General features: G+C 41.4%; 1 protein-coding gene across 1 annotated transcript in view; it reads left to right on the forward strand.

The window, feature by feature from the left end:
• Window positions 1-15,455, forward strand: part of LOC108504658 (spermatogenesis-associated protein 5-like) — a 94,854-nt gene extending 79,399 nt beyond the window's left edge. The window contains exon 3 of the mRNA XM_017829947.1: window positions 14,641-15,455. Coding sequence (XP_017685436.1) covers window positions 14,641-14,817 — 177 coding nt within the window. The 3' untranslated portion in view covers window positions 14,818-15,455. The remainder of the gene's footprint in view (window positions 1-14,640) is intronic.
• The last annotated feature ends 5,691 nt before the right edge of the window (window positions 15,456-21,146 follow it).

Below are 21,146 nucleotides of genomic sequence, written 5' to 3' on the forward strand. Positions count from 1 at the left end.
AAGACCTGTAATCCTACATTCAGTCTCTCTAAGGGATAGTCAAATGTCTGACTTCTGTTTGGAGTGACTTTTGCCTAACCCCACCAGGGTCCCTGGCATATTTCTTACCCCTCTCCCATATTTCTTATCCCTCTCCCAACCTCTCTGAGAGCACCAGTCACACACTTCCTGAGCTGCTGACCACAGCAAAGTGACCTGGCAGGGATGAGTAGCCTTGTCTCAGACTTTCACGTTTCTTCCTTTTACTGGAGACATCAATGTCCAGAAAATAGGTAGAAATACTTAGTGAGTAACTATCCTATTGCCTGCTCTCTGCTTGTATAGCAGCTGTCAGTGGAAGTCCCTGGCTTTCTGCTTCGGGTATTTGACAAGTTTAGGTGTGAAATACAGGCAGTTTACACCTTGGGGACAGAAGATTTGTGTGACTGTGAAAATGAAGAATGGTAGTTTGTAGAAGATTTTTATGTTAAATACATATCACATGGGAGTTTGGGAACCCAGGATGCCACTACTTCTTATAGGTGTTTTGCACATAAACCCCTAGCTGTAACTAGTTTAACTATTAAATGTTAATTATATAAAGCACCAAAGGAATGTGACACACTGGTGTTAACCACATCTTCTCTCTATTATCAGACCATGAATTTAGCATAATTTTGATTGAATCCTGCATTAGAAACTGTCTCTAGTTCTGATAGTGGGTGTAACTGAGTCCAAAGTTTTGCAGAACCTGTAAGTATCATCACCTTAAAGCTGAAAAAGGTCTCGTTGTTCATTGAACTTGTTCTGCTCATTGATTTATAGCTTCCATTTAGCTTCCAATTATTAAAAGCAGATAAGTGTTTTGGAATGTATTTAGGCATGTGCTCTCCTTCAGTTGTGTTTACTGACGTCAGAGGAACCCAAAACAGATGCCTGTGTGCTTTCAGGGATGCTTTCTTGAAACAGGAAGAGAGGAAAAGAGAGAATTCTCTCCTTCCCTTCTTGGCTCTCCTCTTTTCATGTGTGAGCAACACACTGTGCATCTGGTTTTGTTTAAATTCAAGCATGGCAAACAACCACACTCTGTGAAAACTTCCTACTTCTTCCCATCCTTCTTTATGGTTTGGCTTTTTCTTCTTGCTATTGATATTTGGGAACCTGCAGAGACAAAGTGATGCGAAACTTGGAGGTCTTAAAGAGGAGTTTGTTCTAGCAGTGTTTGTGTAAAGCCTTGTGGTGCCACAAAAGCCCCCCAGTTCCATTGCTTGGTTTGCTTTTTTTAAGCTAATTCTTCATTTGCAGGGGTCCTGTCAGGAGAGAGGTAGTGGGGAGATGGATGGGAGAATCTTCCAGCTCTCAACAGTTGGCTGAATTGCCTCTTTTACTGAAATAACATTCTTGAAGCATATTGTAATATTTTATAGCTCTCATAAAAGACACGGGTACTTGTTGGTAAATTACAATCTGTGAACCCAGTAAACCTGTTGGTTCTTCTGAATCAAGTGTGCTTGATGAACTTGTCTCCCAGGTTTAAATGACAGTAGCACTCACTGTGTACTTTAAAATAACTCTAGCAAAAAAAAAAAAAAAAAGAATGTGTATACAGAGTTTACTTTTTAAAAGGGAAATAAATTGATAGTCATTTGGTTGGGGGATTTACCTTTTTTTTTAAAACAGTGAAGCATTTCCTGACATGGTTGCAACAGCTAAGCAAGATGTATGTTGAATTCAAATGTATATTTAAGTGTTACATGGCTATCCCTGCTTTGCCGCCTACTCAGTTCATGCTGTGACAGACCAAACAACTGCTAAGTGACAGAGCTGAAAGTAATTTTGCAGGTTTCTTACAAACGTGTGAAGATTAAACTCTTCCACCATCTAAAATTAGGGGCCCTTTGTGTTGCATCTGCAATATTCTGCACCTTGTAAAGATGAGGACAGGAAGATTTTGGAAATAACCAAGAGTAGTAGCACGTCACATCTTTTTCTCTCCATCAAAGTTTGGGTTATCTGAATAGGGTTATGTTGGCCTTAATTGTGAAGTCTAATGCTCACTAGAGATTTCAAACCCACTCTTCTGTGTGCAAAAAATGTCAGTGTGAACTCGTATTGGAGCCATGTAGACTTGATTAGGGTCTTCTTTTAATCTAGAAATCATATTATAAAATACATGTGTTCCCAACAGTTTTAAGAAATTCCTTGTGGCGATTAAAGCAATCGCTTGCTCAGAAAATAATACCAGGAAGATATCTAGCACATTTTTACTGATTTTTCCCCTTTTAGATATATATATATATATAGTGTGTTAAAGAGAAGAATCAGCAGTCCATCAATAGTATGTAAATTAAGAAGTCCCTTGATGGCTGATTTAATAATCTAAGTAGTAGTATTAGCTAAAGGAGAACTGGGAAGTGGCATGTCCACTTACTGCGTAGCTGACTTGCTGCAAGGCTGTCAGGCAGTACTTAGTTATAAATCTTGCAAACTGAAAAAAGCCCACCCTGATAAGATTACCAAGGCATGACAAATGCCAGCTATAAATAGATTTTTGACTTCCTGCTCATCTCTTCTTTCTCCTGCCTTTCGCACTCTGCTCTGGTGTAACAAGCTGACAGGGCTGTGCAAGCTCCTCCAGGTGAAGGTCAGCTCCTGATATATATTTGATCATCATGTAAAGTTCTCCTGTTAGTATGTGGTCCCCATTTTAACCTCTTTGCAGATTCCCCCAATTATCCCAAATCACTTTCACATGGAGCTGAGGTTAAGCTTTATTTCTCTTGGCTTGTCCCTTCTGTAGCAGACACTTCGTCTTCACTTTGAAAGGACAAAGCGATGTTCAGCTGCCTGGGCCTGCGCCCAGCATTTGATTTATACATTATTTAATTTCCTTTAGAAAATTGGAAGCAGAACTTTAGGAGTGGAAGTCAGTCCTTTTCATTTGTTTAAGGATCTTTTAGGGCTAATATAATCATCGATAGTAGATGTCAGCATGATTAGGGTGACTTAAGGTAAAGCAAAGAAAATTGAATACCAAGAGAAATTCTTTCGAAGTGGAGAGGGTGCCAAGATTTATAGCTGTGCACAACATCTGTAGGTTATGAATTGTGGCATTAAAAAAGGTAAATGGGAAATCATCGGGTTTTTGAGTGACATGTTGAAAACACCTGCCTCCCCTGGCTGCACAGCAGGCTGGGGCGAGAAAGGTTTGCACCCTTGGCGTTACATCTGCAGTCGTTTCTTGGACCGTGGGTCTCTCTGGAACTTAATTCAACGAAGTAACTAATTCTGCAGAAACTCTTCAGTCAGTCCGGAGGTTTGCGTTTGGGCTGACTCTGCATTCACTGCTGCAATTAGGTCTGCACATGCCGGGAAGTGACTGCCAAGACAATTTGAAAATTTCTCATGCAGTGGAGTCAGGAAATTAAAAATTAACTCTGGAAAGGACATCATATAATATTTGGCAGTGTTGTTTGAGCACTGTGTCCGCTGAAGGGTGGAAGGTCTTCCTCTTACCAGAAAAAAACCCCGAAACCCAAACGTATGAGAGCTAAAATATGTCTTCCATGGGATTTCGAATGATCCACAGCTGAGGGAAATATCGGAAGTGGAGAGGCCTGTGGCATGCATGTGCTTATGGATACAATATGACTTACTTGTGGCCTTTAATTTAGCCAAATAACACCTAATGACACAGAGTGAGAGTGCTGCGTTGTTCCAGGCTCTGTGGTGCTACAGCTGCTCTTCCTGGCATAGTTACAGAGGGGCAAAAAAGTCTTCAGTGCCCGAGTGTTGCTGTGATGCTGCACCCATTCCGACTTCCAGAGTTATGAATCTGATTTGTAAGTCACTTGATAAATAGGAGATTCTCATTACAGCATGAGAGAGGGGCTTTCTTAATCACACCTGTGCTGTGCAACCTGCACTTTCTGATACCTGTGAACACACTGACGTACCCTTTGGGCTAAAACACGTGCCTTCCCAAATTTGGGCTGCTAAGTACCAGCTGTGTGGTGCCACACAAGTGAAGGGAGGGAATGAAATCCAGTTTCCCTCTGACATTTCATGCTTTTAAAGCTTGCTCACGCCATACAAAACAAGTGTTTGATATCACGGAGTCTTCCAGAGACCATGAGAAGTATTAAATTTGATGTCAAGCAGGAAATGTTAAGAACACCTCCTGATCTTTGCAATGCTGAATCATTACAAAGCTGAGAGAAAATAGCATTTGGGTTTTGGTTCAGTGTGGAAAACTGTGCTTCTGTGGTAGCATCCTGTACATGCTGCCTTCATTCTTTTGATCACCTTTTATTGTTTTTGCAGAGGGGTTAATACTTTTCTGTGTGAGTCCTACTGTCTGTGCATCTAACATAAAAGGAATAAATATAATACACGAGGAAGTGGAAAATTCATACTTTCTCATGCACAGAGGCAAATCCTGAGCAAATCTGAACTGAGAGATATTAAGGATCTGTACAACCCATGGTACTGGTGTGGTTTTATTCTCATATTCTCATTTTCTCCTTCTTCCCTTCTGCCAAAAGCCCTCCCAGCCCACGGCTCCTCTCTGTCTTTGCTATTGATCTCCATAGCAGTTGTTCCCTTTATCTTTCTTTCCTCCTTTCTCTTTGTAGCTGCTTGGACAATTCCTTTGGATACAATTCCTTTCTCTAGTGGTGTAAACTGGATGGGGAGCAGAATTTTTTCCCTGATTGAGTTTAGGCTCTGGTAGGTAAACCAGCCCCACAGCAGGAGGCAAAGAACCTGATGGTGACTTCAGTTCATAAGTGTCCCTCAAACCTCGGGATCACTTCAGGATAGTCCTGCACTAACGTTCCTTAATGGCTTTTGAGGGTTTTTTAGTTGTGATCCTTAGTTCTGTTACAGAGGTTGAAATGCTGTTAACCTTAAAAAGCAAAGCTAAACACAACATGGAGGAAGGGGAAGGAAGCCTCCTCTGCTTTCCCCTATGCATATTTGCAAAAATGTTTAGGGTAAATTTTGCATATAAAATGTCTTTGTTAAGAGAAGTGCAAGTGACCCATTTTCTAAGTCTCCATAGTGATGGAAATTTGCATTACATTGTCTTGCCAAGACAAGGAAGGAGGGGGAGAAAACTCAGGAGATCAAGGAGGTTTTCACAATAACATGGCACAAACTGAGAAGGAGTTTATGAATATGAAAGAGAAGAAATACCTTTATTGACTTTCTCTTCAATTAAAATATACCCATTGCATAAATCCTTAACTAAAGGTAATTGTTGGTACACCACTTTTCTTGTTCCGTATATTTACATCATTCATGGTTTCTTTTCTTGCTATAATTACTTCATTTCTTTCCTTGCACGAGCAAAACTTGCATTAAAACTTAAACAAGTTCTTTACCAGCCTTTTTGCTTCCTCTTTTAGGAGTAGTGACTGTACATGAAGGCCTGTAGCTGTGGCCGACAGCCTTGCTTGATAGGTCTGACTGTCCTGCCAGCCGTACTCTGCCTCTCTGGAATACAGGCATGCAGTAGCCCTCCTCCCTGATTTTCCTGGGAAACATGAGCAGCTGGGTACCATGGGAAGCTCCAAGAGGTAAACTTAGAAAGAGCCTGAAATTCCTCTAGCATTCTGCTGAGGAAATAGATACTCCACAGGAGACATCTCACACCTTCCAGGAACTGAGAACCCAATAAATAAAAGCAGGAGGGCTTCCATTAAGGACATTATTCATCTTGCAATCTAAAGGCCTTATGTCCTTTCTCTCCAAATGTCTTTTCTCACCTCCTGCCTCAACTCAGGATGTGTATTCGTGTGTAAGTAGCCATACAGAGACCCAGAAAGTATGTTGTAGGATTTGTGTATTTTCTATCCGAATTGATAGAAACACTAAGTTTCCGGAAGATTTGCTATTATTTTTAACTGAGTTTGCTTTTCCTGTATTGTATTATGATAGCTCACATGTAGATAACTACAAATACAGTTGCTGTTAACCTGCTATGTAAGATCCAAATCAGGACAATATTTGCCATAGCTCCAAAGACAGGATGAAAGGGAGAGTTTGAATAAACCCATGAGAAAAAGGATTTTTTGCTTTCCTTTTTTTGCTGGGTGGATTCAGAAGTTTAGCTACCTTTAAATGGTGATATAATGTAATAGAAATGCTGCCAGAGCTAAAAGGAGATGAAAGACAGTTCTAGACTGGCTGTGCTCTATTGAGCAAAAAAAAAAATATTTTTAGGGAAGGGAGGGCACTTCTCCCGATTCCTTTTGCAGAATTGCTTTTATTTGCTATGTTTTGATAGGAGTCTGAGGTCTTTGCTGCTCTCCCAGGTTAAACTTGAGAAAGGAAAGGCATGAATTATTTTCCAGTGCAAAAGAAATACAGAATATGTTGGAATATCACTCAACCTCATATCTGTCTGCCTTGAAATCTGAACAGCAAGCAGGCAAAGGCAACAACTGCTTAACACCTGCACCCTGATAGGTTTCATAAGGTAGAAGCTGCCAAATCTGTTTTGTAGGTTTGTTTGTTTTTTTTTTTCTGGAGAGAAACTCATGTCAGCTGCAGCTAATGATGTCCTCCCAGTCTTCTAGTTTTAAATTTTTAGTTGCATAATTCAATCTCTCTTGCTGGCGGCGTTCGGCAAAATACCACTGGCTCTGTGCACAGGTCCTCTGCAGACTGAGTGAGAACACAGTATTCTCTTAATTACTTTTAATTAAAATGAGTGCATGCACACACACACACATATAGAAAGACTCTGTTTTTCTAGTGGCTTGGCTTCCTTTTCCTCATTGAAGGGAAGAAGTTAAACTTTCTCATTAAATGTTTATATAAAAATGAAATAATTCTGAGGTTAACCAGAAATGCAGCTTAATCTTGTACAGAAACATGTGTGTGATTTTTTGGGGGGTTGTTTTTTTTTTCAGTCGCACAAATATAGCTGAAACTTCGAGTTGGCAGAGAGTGCTGTTTAAAAATATTTAGTCCCAGCGTGTAAAAACTCGTTTTGTTACGGAATTCCTTTGTGAAAGGTGTAGCTATGCCATGTCTCTGCCAAAGTGATGGGAGCCATATCGACAGAGAGCATCTTGGAAAATAGCTGCATTTTGGGCTTGTAGTTGCAAATGTAAAATTGGAATTTACATGTTTTATATATTGCTTGGAAGGATACCACATCTAGTAATATTTTTTAAGAGAGTGGAAAGGAGAAAAAAGAAAGCTTGCAGATGGAGTCGAAGCCTTGCTCTGTTAGAACATGTCGGGATGAGCAGAGGTATGTGTGATGACACTGAGCATGTACCACTGAAAGCTCTGCTTTATTCTCTTTAGCTGTCATCATGTGCTGTAGTTATGATACATACACTTAATTTTGGCTACATACCTCATCCTTCCCTTCTCTGGGCGTGTTTAAGCTTTATAGAATAATGAGAGCTACTGATACATGTGATAGCATCTGCTGCACAGGCACAGCCCGTGCTCAGGTTTTGGTACCGTGAGAGCAGTTAAATGCAGCATTTTGCTGTCATTCTGTCTCATTAATTGTGGCCACGATGCCATTGTCCCACAAGAACCAGTTGTCTGGCTCAGCCCCAGGCTTTGTGGCACCGGGTGACCACAGCAGGTAGACAAGGTGAATGTGAAGCCTGGCCCTCCTGGCTGAGAGGAGGAGGGAGCAGAAGGAGAACTTGGCCTTTGCTGTGGCTGCTGTAGAAAGGGCTGAGGGGGAACCACCATCTTGGTCAAATCAGATGTATTCAGGTAGCACAACAGCTTTAAGTCCCTGTGCAGCACCTCAGGTAAGATGTGGACACCTGCATGCACATCAGGCCACAAAATTACACAAATAAGCAAATGGTGCATTAAATAGTGAAGATTTGGGGTGGACTGTTCTGAACTAAGGTCACTTAAAGACTTCATTTAAGGAACTGGTGTTGTTCAATTACATGTCCTTAACATTAAAGAAATCAGGAATGGCAGAGATTGTTTGCTCAGAGACAGAGGATACACATAATCATAGAATCACAGAATGATTTGGGTTGGAAGGGACCTGAAAGACCATCTAGTTCCAACCCCCCTGCCGTGTGTAGGGACACCTTTCACTAGACCATGTTGCTAAAAAAAATAATACATGTCCTTTTCATTTAAGAATTACCGAGATGCTGCTTCCTCAGTTTTAGAATAGATGATCCAATGTCTGGTCATATTGAATGTCTCTTTAACAAGGCAGAAAGAAGTCTCTGTTTTTATAAAAAATAATATCTAATTGTAGGCTCTCATTGCAGAGGGTGGCTGCAATATGAACTCATCTGTTCCAAGGCAATGTTCATAAATACAGAGCCATATAGATGGGAGTGCTTTAACTTGAGGAAAACTAATAACATTTTAAAACATAGCTGCTTAGAGATCAAAAATCCTCTGGCTCACTGAGGCACTTGTGTGGCCTGTGAGGGCCTTGCACACTTTAGCTGGGAAAATTTTATGGAACAACAGTCATATACTAAGTAAAGTCACTCCAAAGCTCCCATGATAGGTTCAGTGTATGAATCTGAGGAGTGGATACTGTATGAAAAGCATTATGCTAGTGTACATTAACATTTTCTGGTTAGAATAGATTATTTTCCATTTGCAAAATGCCCAAATGTATAATGATATAATTTTGCCCAGAGAAGCTGTGGATGACCCATCTCTGTAAGTGTTCAAGGCCAGGTTGGATGGGGCTTGGAGCAACCTGCTCTAGTGGAAGGTGTCCCTGCCCATGGCAAGGGGTTTGGAACTGGATTGTCCTTAAGGTCTCTTCCAAACCAAACCATTTTATGATTCTATAATCCATTTAAATCTACAGATTGTAGAATTGACTGGAATGAAGAGATGCACATACAGGGGCTATTCTTTGTCTTTCAAAGAATTAGATCAAAATTTATCACAGGGTGATCATAGTATTGGAAACTTTTTCTTCTATACTGAACAAGATTTGTAGGTATCTGTAAGACTTTCTCTGTGCAGAGAAATGAAAAAAGCCGTGAAGAGAAAAAAGCTGTGTTATCTTGTCTTTCATGGGTTTACACATGAAACAGCAAAGCTGAAACACGAGAGAAGTATTAAACTTCAGCTTTTTTGAACTACCTCAAAAACTCCACCTCCCAGCCGTTACAACTCTCTCTTTAGCCATTTTAGAGAAAAAAAATTGATATTTGTGACATGTTAAAATAGCACTTTTATCTTTAAAGGTACCGTATTGTACAAAGGTATTGTCTAGAGCAGGTCTCCTCAGTATCTCTCCATTCCCGCGCTCCTCCCATGCCGACTGGTGCTTGTCAAATCCCCCTGTGAGCCCACCTCAATACCCCAGCAGCAAGCTAAGGCTTTTATTTTTATTTTCTGGATTAGTTTTCTGATGGTCTGGTGCATTGAATCAGTTAATGAAAGGGCCAGCTTAGGCCGGAGCCAGCACAAGAGCGGGGTGGGAGCCGCAGCCGGCAGCGGGTGGTGGCTGCACAAAGGAGAAGGGGGAAAGAGGGGCCATGGGGTCCCACACTCTGAGCAGGAGTGACCTGCTGGGGGTGGCACGGACCTCGAGGTATTTACATCTCTGCCCAGCACTGCACTGAGCCTCCTGCAAATCCCTTGTGGGAAGTTGTGCACTGCTGGAGTTTGCATTGAATTTTTTATGTCAGTTTTAGAATACAACCAGCAACCTTTCCCAGCTACTCTCTGCCTGCGGAGCATCTTCTCCTGATTTGTTTTCTCACTTTGGAAAGGTATCCATACCCACCTTTTCTCTCAATCAGGTAACGGCCCTGAGTCCTGAAAGCTTTCCAACTTCCCTCGTTTTGTGTGTCTATTGCTCTCACAGAGCAGCTCCTGACACAGGGGTAGGAGGTGCCTGACGTGGGTAGGAATTTGCCTGAGTGAGAAACAGATGTCCTGACCCAGGAGTTATTCATGTCCTTTTAAAGCTCCCATGTATGAAGCTTTTATCTCTCCTTAACTGAGCAAACTTCCCAAACCTCTCCCCAGCCTCCCTTTGAGGCTGCCTGGCAGGCGGGCACCGCATGGGCGCTCAGCCTCGCAGGTAGTTTTCATCCAGGAAGCGCCCCAATTTGTGCTATTCACAACCCCCAGGGTACTATTCTGTTTCCAGGCTCCTAATCCCTCTTACACACACAATCCCTTACAACTTTAACTGGCGGGGTGGAGGAGCAAGTTAAAAAGGAAGGAAAAAGGAAAATGAAACACAATGTACAGCCAGGCAGTGGCTGCCAGTTACGGGGCACACAATCGACACCAGCTGCAAGCCCAATTAAACCCCACATTCACAGGTGTTCCCAGCACACTCGGCGCTAACAAAACCACTTTCTTGAAAATACCTAAGGCTTTAACACAGAAGCTCGTTTCTTTTTTTTTTTTTTTTCCCTTTTTTTTTTTTTTTTAAGATTCTTTAAAGCTATTTAGAGCACTTTAAATACAAAGAAGCTGAAAAGGACTTTCAGTCCACGGGAAAGAGTTGGTGCTTAATGCCAGAATGGGGAAGAATCGGCCGGGCTGAATCATCCAATGTAACCATTGGTTTCGGGAGAAAGATGGGTTATGCTGAATGCTGTTTATTCAGGGAACAGAAACTGGTGCCGGGGGTGTTATTGTTGCTGGGAGTGAAATGGGGAAGGGGGGAACGGCTAGGTGTAAATCCATATCTTCTGGGGACTCATCATGGTCTGCACTGTGGCTGTGAGCTTGTGTGTGGCTTCGCTTCTTACCGATCTGTGTGTGTGTGGTTCAGACAGCAAATTTTAATTCTCCTTCCCTCCCAGGGTAGCTTGGTACTGTTGTATTTTTGACTTTGAAGCAGGATTCTAAAAGTTGTTTATTTTCTGATCTTAAAGCACTCCTACAGGTGATAAATCAGTCCTCTAAAAAAAATAATATACTGTTTTTCATACATGAATTCAAAATTATTCCCACGCTAACAGATGACTGCAGACAGCAGATGAATGCATAGCTCAGTAACATGCTCTCACTTCATTGAAAATGCGAATTCTATTTGTTAATCTTTCATTTATAATGATAATAATGATCAAATTAGGGGATATTGTGGTACTCACAGGTTCAGTGGCACTCAGCCCCACCTGGCTGGCTCTTGATTGCTGCAGTAGCACCCACAGTGTACTTACAGCTTAATTACCTGGTGTCTGGTCTGGTGCTGTGTAATCACTGTTGTTTCTGACAATCACTTCATGTCTTCATTACTGCCTTAGCAGTGGGTGCTGAAAGCCACTCTGTATTCAGATGCAGTCATAATATCTATTTTGTCCTTCCATAGAGCGAGCTGCAGTTTTGCCTTTAGAACAAGTCTAGGACATTTTTCTTATTCCTCACAACATGCAGAGATCCAAAAGACTGGTCTTCTATTTGTCTTTTTTTTTTTTTTTTTGGTTTACTGAAAAGGTAAAAATGGTGATCTCTTGTATTTGTATTTGAAATTCGTTAAGAATTACCTTGCAGGTAGGTAATGTTAGCTCTCAGCATTATTTACAGAGGCAGGCAGAGGCTATGCAAGCTGCTAAATGCAATGGGGAAAAAAGAAAATCGCCCAGGCTTCAAATTCACAAGTATCCAACGTAAATTCAGTATGGTCACTTGGGAAAAGGTGCTGGAGGCAGCGTGGATAATTTTCTGAGAAAAATCATCTCGGCACTAACACAGTGATAGGAAAGGAACTGCAAACAACCCAAGGACACAGCTATGGCCTGGTATGGCCCCTTCCATGCCCTGCATGGCTTCAGCCACTCAACAGTGAGAGGACAGGGCAGAACTAGCCAAGACAACATGGGATAGGAGGAAAGATGGACAAGTTGTGAAGGAGCAAGGACCAGATCACTGGGGACTCTTCAGCTTGCAAAGATTTGACTTAGGAGATGAGATAAAACTGTAAAATCACTGATAGTATAGGGCAAGTAAACAGGGAAGAACGGATGAGTCACCGTTCTCATAACACAGGGATTATGAGGCACTTGCTGAAATTACCAGGTTTAATACAAACAAAAGTGCTTTTTCATACAAGGCATGATTAGCCAGTGACACTCCATACAGGGTGATGTTGTGGCGGCCAAAAGGAGAAAGGATTTAAGAAAGTCACTGGGCAAACTCACCAAGGATAGGCCTGTTGCAAGGCTTTAAAACTGATGATCGAGATGTAACCTCTGGATTTGGAGTGCTGCTAAGCCTGGGAATGATCCATACCTTGCTGCAAAGCTGCAGGTCTTCTTCCTTTGCTGTCAGTCAGCCCCTTCTGCTGCCTTCCCTCTTTGCCTCACTTGACCCGATCTAGAGAAATAACATTTAAAAACCCTTCAGTTGCTCCACCTGGTAAGAAATGTCCTAATGTGACTGTGACAACAAATATCCATGAAAAACCAGTGACCTTAGGCCAATAACATGGCAGATTTCACCAGATGAATTCACTCTCACATCACTGTGGCTACACCACTACTTGTGTTTGCTTTCCACGAGTGATTTAGCTTTACCAGCTAGTGAGAATGCTTGCGAGGAGGGGTTTTTTTATAGTTTGCATACTTGTACAAAGGAAAATAATCAAACTTGTCTTGTTGAATCTCTTACTTCAGAAACCTGATCCTCTGGGTTAGCCAAGGAATGGAAACAACACCATGTGACTCTGTGACCAGACATGAGGGCCCGAATTTTCAACACTGTACCATAATATCTGCTGTTTATTGCTCAACAATAAAAGATTTAGTCCACAAAAATTCTGAGTGCAGCCAGAAAAGAGAGAACAATAATTCATGCCTTAAAATTCTTTCATTGTCCCTTAAAAACATCTGACATGCTTTTGAGAACCCACAGACAATCTAGTTTTCTGCTGCTTCCTCACACCTAGTGGTTTTCAGTTATCACAGAATTTATGGTTCGGTCTTTAGGAATAAAATTAAAACAAAAAAAATCCTTTGGGGGTTAATTATCATCACAGTTACTACCAACAGTATTGTCAAAGCATAGAGAAAACATGAGAGCATCACCAGAACTATGAGCTTATGGGCAAATTCCTCATGGGTGTATCTGTACAAATGAAATGGGAAGAAATAAGACTGACAGCGGTGTCCTTTCGTTTTTGGATCTGCCAACTTGGTAGTGTTTCCTTCAGCTTCTCCTTCGGTAAAACATAGCAGCTCCTAGCAACTCTTGTTAGTGACACCCTGCTTCATCATATTGATGTTGTGGGTGGGTGATGGTCTCAGAGAGAACAGGGTGGTCAAAACCTGCTGTACTGCATTTGGGTTTGGTTTTTTTAATAAAGGTCTCTTCATTTTGTGGAAAACTTGTCCTTACTGCAGTTTTTATCAAGGGGAAATGGACCCCTCTTGAATACCAACAGGGGTTCAGAGCCCAGGATGCTTAGGATCTGTTTTTCCATCCACAGTCTTTTGAAAGAGTGGTAGGCAGGGAGGGCGGGGGGTTGGGGTTTTTTTCTTTTTCTTTAAGTAGCTTAACATTCGGGTTAGAGGTGGGGACACAATCACACTGTCTGCCTGGGGAAAAGCCTGCACGGAAAGACCAAGGTTAACTTTCTGGATGATGTATTCCTTATCTCCACAAGAAGCTGGTGCACTAAATCTCAGCTACTCTTCCGTGTTAGGCTGTCTCTGAAGTCCTGAAAAGCATTAAAATGCGTAACAGCAGTGTTTAGCTTCGCTGCTCATTAGAACAGCACAGAACTAATAGTAATATTGTTGTAACTTGACAAAGCCATCTAAATCCATGCATGTTTTCTTGTGAAAGCTTCCTAAACATGCTGCTAAATCCCCTAAAAAGCTACTAAAGGGCTTTGGCAACCATTAGCAGAGCATAAGCGGGGGAACTCCTTTCAGTAAGTGAACAAACAGAGAAAATATGCTGAATAGCCGGACAAATGTGTTTCAGCTGGCTCTTTCATTTACAGATATAAGGCAGCAGTCAATATCAATCACTGTTTTCCCTGTTGCACTGGAAATCACAATATCTCTTTTCATTCCACAAGCTCCTTTCACCACAGTAATGTGTCTTTGGAGTGACACTGGCATCAGTCTGTTTCCGCTGTCTGAAGTCCAGAGAGCTTAAAAACACATTGCAGGGTATGAGACCTTAACCCTCCTCCCCTTCCACACACCCGTCTCCTTCGAGCCTTCCTTTCGGAATTAATTGTTTTTACTTCTTTCCCAGTGCGAAGCTGAGAAAGAAAAGTGCCCACAGAGCCTGGGAATATCTGCTCTTGCACTTTGGGGACCGAAAAACGTGTGGCTGGTGTTTGGGGTTTGAATTTATCAGGTGTTGTGGGGAGTTTAACACAAGGCAATACGATTAGCGAGTTAATTTGCAACATGCTGTAATATGAAAGGTAATGTTACTGCGGTTTGAATTTCGAGCTATATCCTGTTTCTTGGATGTCCTAATCACCCACAACCTCATTTATTAAACAAAAAAAAAAGTTGGAAAAGCTCTACTTGTCAGTATCTGGCATTTGGAGTGTGTTGATGATCTTGTGTTTGCTTTCTTCCTTTCAAGTAATATATTTTTTATTATAATAATAATATATAATAATAATAATAATAATAATAATAATAATAATAATAATAATAAAAAAACACTATGTGGTTGTGTTTCTTTATTGTTTCTTTGCAGATAACAGCAGTCTGTAGAGAAGCAGCTCTTCTGGCTCTCCAGGAAGACATCCATGCCCAATCCATCATGGGACGGCACTTTCGGTGCGCGCTGACTGTCGTGACCCCGAGGATTCCCGACTCGTTGATCCAGTTCTATGCAGATTATCAGCAGCAGAGTGGACTGCACACGCTTTGAGAGGCAAATTAATACACACACAAATTCACACACAGTGTGAATAGCAAATTTCCTTCATAAAACTGTCAGAAGCCAAAGAATTTTGTATTGTGAGTGGAGTATCTAAAGTTAATTAAACGCAGAATTGTTGTAATAGAAGTCTGCGTGGAAGTTTTCAGTGTAATAGATATTGTCCTAAACTCCATATTTTACCATTTCAGTGGTATAAACTGCATTTTACAGGTAGTAAGATTGCTGATTTAATTTAGTTTATCTCAGTGTATATCTGCGTATAAAAAAAAAATTATCAAATTCTGAACTTTTGGGGGATTCTTGGCCCTAAAGAGAGAACCAACAAGTGCCATTACTGTCTTCATTTGTTCCTGCCTCAGCCACAGTTTAATCCCAGGGACCATCCCAGTGAGGCACAGACCTGGGGAGTGGCCTCTCTACAAAAAATGCTGAAAATTATTGTGACTCTTTTGATTTATGATCTCCAACAAAGCTGCCAAACAGGCTTTCCGAGATAAAGCTGAAGTATCCTGATTGATTACAGCCAAACATTTATCTTTGGTCTTAACCAACTCCTGTTCAGACATACTGGCAAGCAGGCCATACCCTAAAACCTGTCCATCCCTTGACTAACCTGAACCCACAGCGGAAGATTTTTGTTGCTGATGTTTGTTTCCATCAAAATAAATAGGAATGTTGATTGGTAATTTAAAGCTGGCCACTTTAAAGAATGCTAATTAATGAATAAGAAAACCTCCTTGCAAAAACTGCTACAAATGACCACAAAATACTTGGGGGATGGATAAAATCTTTTTGAGTTATTTCTTTGTTACATTGTCTTTTGAAACGGTGACAGGTCCTTGTGGGCTCTCTGCTCTTGCACTCAGGATGAGATGCAGTTAAGCAAACTAATATCCAGGTTTTTTTCCCCACAACAGAAAGACTGAGCTTTTCCATTCCAGACATAAAAGGTAGAGGGAAAGGTAAACCAAAACCAATCCAAACCTTAAAAAAAAAAAATTAAAAAAAAAAAGGTGACAAGAACCTGAAATTCAGTGGGTAATTCTGCGTTTTCCTGGTGTTTTGCAGGTAAGTAGAAGAATTTACAGGTCAAAAATTTATTCAAATGCTCCTTTCATTTGTTGAAGTAAACAAGAAATGACATTTCAGGCTTTAGGTAAGGTTATTTTTTGGGGTTTGTTTATTGATGGTTCTGAAGACTTTTCTTTCCTGCAGCCATTCTATATGTAATTATTTAGAAATTTATATAATTTTATGAGGAATTTGTATATCGAAGAGATATTTCTATGTTATTTATTTATCAGTATGAAATTTAAAGAGTAATTTCTTCACCTGGGTTATGGCTTTTCCTCTCCTTAGTTAGTTCCACTTTGTACACAGTTTGTAGCTTTTAAACAGAAATCTGCTATTTCTAAAGGACCATTTTTCTATTAGTTTTATGCTAACCTATTGTTTCTGTAATTAGCATTTAATTTTACCACCACTGACAAGGATTAAGGGATGAGGAAAAGCAGGTCATTTACTTAGTTCAGCTGATGTATGTGCAGGTTTTTTCTTTTTTTTTCATTGTTAGTCTCTTTAATAGTCCAAAAACAGAGGGAATTAAGAAAATTATAAACTGGAAAAGTTGCCTTGGAGATCAAGACTGCAACTGAAGCTACTTTAGTCTTCTTTTCTAAATTCTCTATACTCCAGCTTGGAGGTCAGGATGTGAACCATTTATCACAACCATTACATTTTTGATGTTTCCAAAAATTAAATGCCATACCTTTATCCCCTGGCACTTTACTCTGGTGTCTGTTCCTGAAGGGAGGAAAGAGAGACTGCAGTTTTTACTGCCAATAGTGAATTCTGTTTGTAATTTTGTAGCCTAAAAGTAACACTCTGCAATGCTCTATATGAGTAGCAAAACTATACAGCCATTCCTTTGGAAGTGCTCAGATTTATCGGGAACATGCACCAAGGCATGAATGTGAACTGAGAAGCTGCAAGACAGGCAGGTAGGAGCTGGCTGGCCTTTCCATTTGTGGACTCCTGCTGCCATCAGAGGGAATTTTGCACGTTGAATTTTAGGACATTTAGGACAGAAGGCTGGCCCACGTCTGTTGTTTGTGCCTTGGGAAAAAACCCCATCCCTGCAAACGTTTATCCTCTCACCCGCATGGTACCACATCTGTGGTACCGAATCTCGTGATACACACCTACATGCCTGAAACGATTTTGGATGCAGGAAGATCCCCTTTTTATCCTTGGGCTTGTGGAATTTGATTTTTGATTTTTTTTTTTAAAGTAAGGTATTCTTAAAAAAAAAAACATAGGCAATGACAAATTTTTGAAGTCCCTAGGTGTCTGTTGCTCCCAAAAGTTCTGTTCGGAAAACTTTGCCAGTCTGGCACCGCTCAGGATCTTAGTCCATCCCAAGCCACTGATAAACTGAGATTTAAAGAAAGGTACAATGACTCCCCATCTCATTCCTGATGACAGAACGCCGTTATCGTGGACTAGCAACTTGAAACCCACTTGTCAGAATTCTGAAAAAATAACCAAAAATTCATTTTTGGTCAAAACACACCATCACTGTAGTCCTTTCATAATCCAGTTTGGCGAGAGCTTTTGCACCCTGAGCCTCTCATTGGAACTTACTGATGAGGGCACTGTAGGACAGAGCACTCCAGAGGCATCTCCCATTGGCCTGTCATTTAAACAAGTGGGTTTTAGCTCAGAGCTGAACTTTTCACAGCGTGTTTTACTGAACACATCGTGCCTTGGCTCTGAATCAAATCTCTTGCAGTGTGGGGCCGTATAAGCCTGAACACCTCTGTGCTGCAGAATGAATCAAAGAGAGAGGTGTTCTCTCTTCTGCTGGGTTAATCACTGTTGTTGTTTGGGTGTTTCTATGAGATGTTATTTTAATAAAGTGATCAAGCCTCAGTGAGCAGAAGGCGTCTGAGAAGAACATCTATCTTTCTCCCATCCTCTTTTTAACTGAGACTTACTTCCTAGACTTCTTTACGTTCTTTAGAAACGGAGTCTTTTTGCTGCCTGCTATTATCTTTTGGAGCCAGTTTTTGGCCAAAATACTGCTTGAGTTGCAGAATTGTTACCTTTAAATCAAGCTTTCCAATGTTTCAGGCACATTTTGTTTAAATACAAAAATCTACCTTTTTCCTCCAATGACAACGTCTTGCAAAATGGCATAAAATGTCTTTTGACAGGTTTGCCAAAAATGACCAGGAGAATATTTATGATCAAAATGCAAAAATGTCTTTACTTTAAAAAAAAAAAATTAAAAAATCAGTCCTGTGTTCTCCTTAATGCATAAAACAGATTTTCACTGCACGTACGATATACAATTCTTAATCCTGGAAAAAGAATGAAGTTTATTGTGGATAGTTTTCCTGTAGTCTCTGAATGAGAGCAGAACAAACAGTTTACTCAGCTCAGGTGCGAGGAAAAACATCAGGGACAGAATAAAGATCGTTTTCAAAGGTGGTTTTTCAAAATCATTGAATTTAGACTTGTCAGCCCTTTCAAATATTATGTCCTTAAAGTGGATTTTTTTTGTGGTTTGTGTATGCTGGCTCTTTCCTTTTAGCTTCTTTACTCATTTTAAATGTCAGAGTGTGGTGATTCCCCTTCGGAAACTGGGCACGTGCCAAACATAATGCTCCTGTAACTGAGCATCCGTCCATTAGTGCTGCAGGAAGGCTGAGGGTGATGTTTCCTGGTGAAGGAGGCCTCAAACTCTGCTGATGGGGTGTGGAGAGGGGGAAAGAGGAAGCCAAAGTGTAAATCTGGTGTTTTGCCTGGGAAGATGAAGTTCAGTGATGGACACAAGTTTGTGGGCAGAAGAACTGTCTCTCCCTATTGCAACAGGTGAGTGTGAGGCCTGAGGGGCCTCACCCTGAAGGCTTTTGTTTGTTCCTGGCTCTGCCAGAGAAAACAACTGATGGGTAGGTGAAACAGTATTGTCAGGACTGGGGGTTGTGGTATCCCAGTATCTAGTGGTAGCTAGGAGAGAACTAAGGAGGAATTGTACCTGGAAGATGGAGTCACGCATGTGCCTGGAAGGCAGGCACCCACCGTCACAACCTTGGCAAAAGCCCCTGGGAGAACTAGTGAAAAACAGGCATAAAGAACTTGCCTTGCTTCCTGTGATCCCAAAGTTGGGATAAAACTAAACGTGTTTCCTCACCCTTCTGAGTTTTCAGATGACTCCTGCGCTGATGCAGTCAGGGCCATGGGAAGTGGCTTGCTGGGGGAGCAGAGGTACTTTTGGAAAATTGGTTTTTACATTGTGACCCTTTTGTATTTAATGTTGTTCTAGTTGCAGTGAATTGCAATAATTTTTGTCTCCTATGGACCCCAAAATCTTTTGCTTTTGCTGGTGCCTTTTTTATTTTCTTTGGCATGAAAGAAAACACCATAGCTGATGTAATGTGTGCGATTCGATAAGGAGCTTTCCCGAGGGAGTAGGTGCAAGAGGCATGTAGGATTGCAGTTGTAGTTGGGCATGTTTTGCATGGCAGGTTAACATCTGGAAGACACATATTCCAAGTGAAACCTACCTCTAATCTTGGGGTTTGTGTCTGCTGTTTCTGCTACCTGTTCATTCATTAATCTTCTCTGTAGCCTTGCGTTTTCACCAGGGCTTTATACGTTGTGTGTTAAATATTTAAAATGGTGTCATTCTTCCCTGCAGTCTTAAATCCAACAGCTCCAGAGCTCTGATAGGAGAAGGAGATGTGTGTTTTCTCTGTGGTGAGGGGGAGAGAGGAGCCCCGCTCTGTGTTTGCGTGGCAGGCCTCCAGCAAGAGCGCAGGTGTTGCAAGAGGAGGCAATGGCAACCAGATGACATTCCTTCCCCTTGAACTAGTGTGGAGCCATTGCTCAAACGGATTGTGGGTCCAGCAGTTGGACTGGATGATCTTAAAGGTTCATTTCCAACCTAAATGATTCTGTGATTCCTTCCAACAAAATTTCAGGCTAGCGTGTTGTCTGCACGTGCCTGTGTAAAATCCATGGCAATAGAGCTTGGATTCATCCAACTGAAAGATGAGAGGAGTAGAATCACTCTTGGCAAACATTGGAAAGATACTAGAAGATGGTCCAGAGAGTGATTTATCCTGGCTGAGAGCTAAACTACCTTTCTGGAGGTGCTGAAGGGGCAGCTGATGTCAAGAGAGGCCTTAAGCACTTATCTAGAGAAAGTGCCTTGAGGTAGATGAAAGGAATTGAGAGCAGCAACTCTCAAAATACTGAGAAAAATGTTTTATCAACTTGTGCAAATATATCCTGTTTGCATAAATGGTTCTGGAAATGCCATTGGTATCTTCCTCTCATACCTGTGTGTGTGGGGGATGGCAAGGTGCTCTTAACCACACACCCCCTGATTTTTTTATCTTCTTTACCAATACAGAGGAGTTTTCACATCCCTCTTTGGTAAAATGGCTCTGCATCAGCCAAGTGTGGAAAGGGCTCTGATAACCTTCAAGGTGAAACACTTGTCAGCTCTCACTTTATCCAGGAACGGATTATCTGGGCTGTGCAATAATGAGGTCATGTCTTTCCTCCACACTGCTGGCAAGAGCTTCAAATTTCACACAGGGGCAGCTGCTTACATCAAGCCTGCTCTGCTTAATGCTGCTTAAAGCTACCCCCCTTTCTGTCAGCGAGTTTTCCCCAAAGTGAGGGTGTGAAACGTGTTCACACAGCCTTGTTTGCAGGATGTGTGAGGGGGTTTCATGGTGCTTGGGTTGCTATCTTGCCCCAGAGTTGGTTGTGTTGGATGCAAGAGTGCAGGATGCAAGCAGCAGAATGATTTGTGTGTGCTGCTGCAGCAACAAACAGTGCCTGTGAGAGATGTAGAGAAGGATTTGGTGGGTGGCTGGACCAAAGCCATGCAGCCCTTTGCAGGTGAGTGTCCCATCCTCAGCTTGCTGCACTGCCTCGGGTCTAAACCTGCAGCTTTAATGCAGAGCTGTTGCACTGAGAGTGGCCAGGGACATGAAAGATCCCTAAAGCACACAAGTTGTGGGTGTTAAAGCCTATGGGTGCTTAAGTAGATTAGCAAACAAACAAATCCTTTAATATTCTGGAATGCTTCCTCACCACCTAAGTAGGGATTATTCCACCAAGCCAGCAAATTCTACCCTTCTACCTAGTGTATAGTCTGCCTTGCAGATAACTGTGCTGTTTAATAAGCAGTTCTCTCAGGCTAAAAAAATTCATGTAATTCCACTTAATCTAAAAAAAAAAAAAAAAAAGAAGAAAAATATGAAAGCATATTGCTTCAAGAAAAGTACAAAAATGGCAAA

This window comes from Lepidothrix coronata, unplaced genomic scaffold, assembly GCF_001604755.1.
Source record: "Lepidothrix coronata isolate B3197 unplaced genomic scaffold, Lepidothrix_coronata-1.0 Scaffold171, whole genome shotgun sequence".
In the NCBI taxonomy this organism is placed as follows: Eukaryota; Metazoa; Chordata; class Aves; order Passeriformes; family Pipridae; genus Lepidothrix; species Lepidothrix coronata.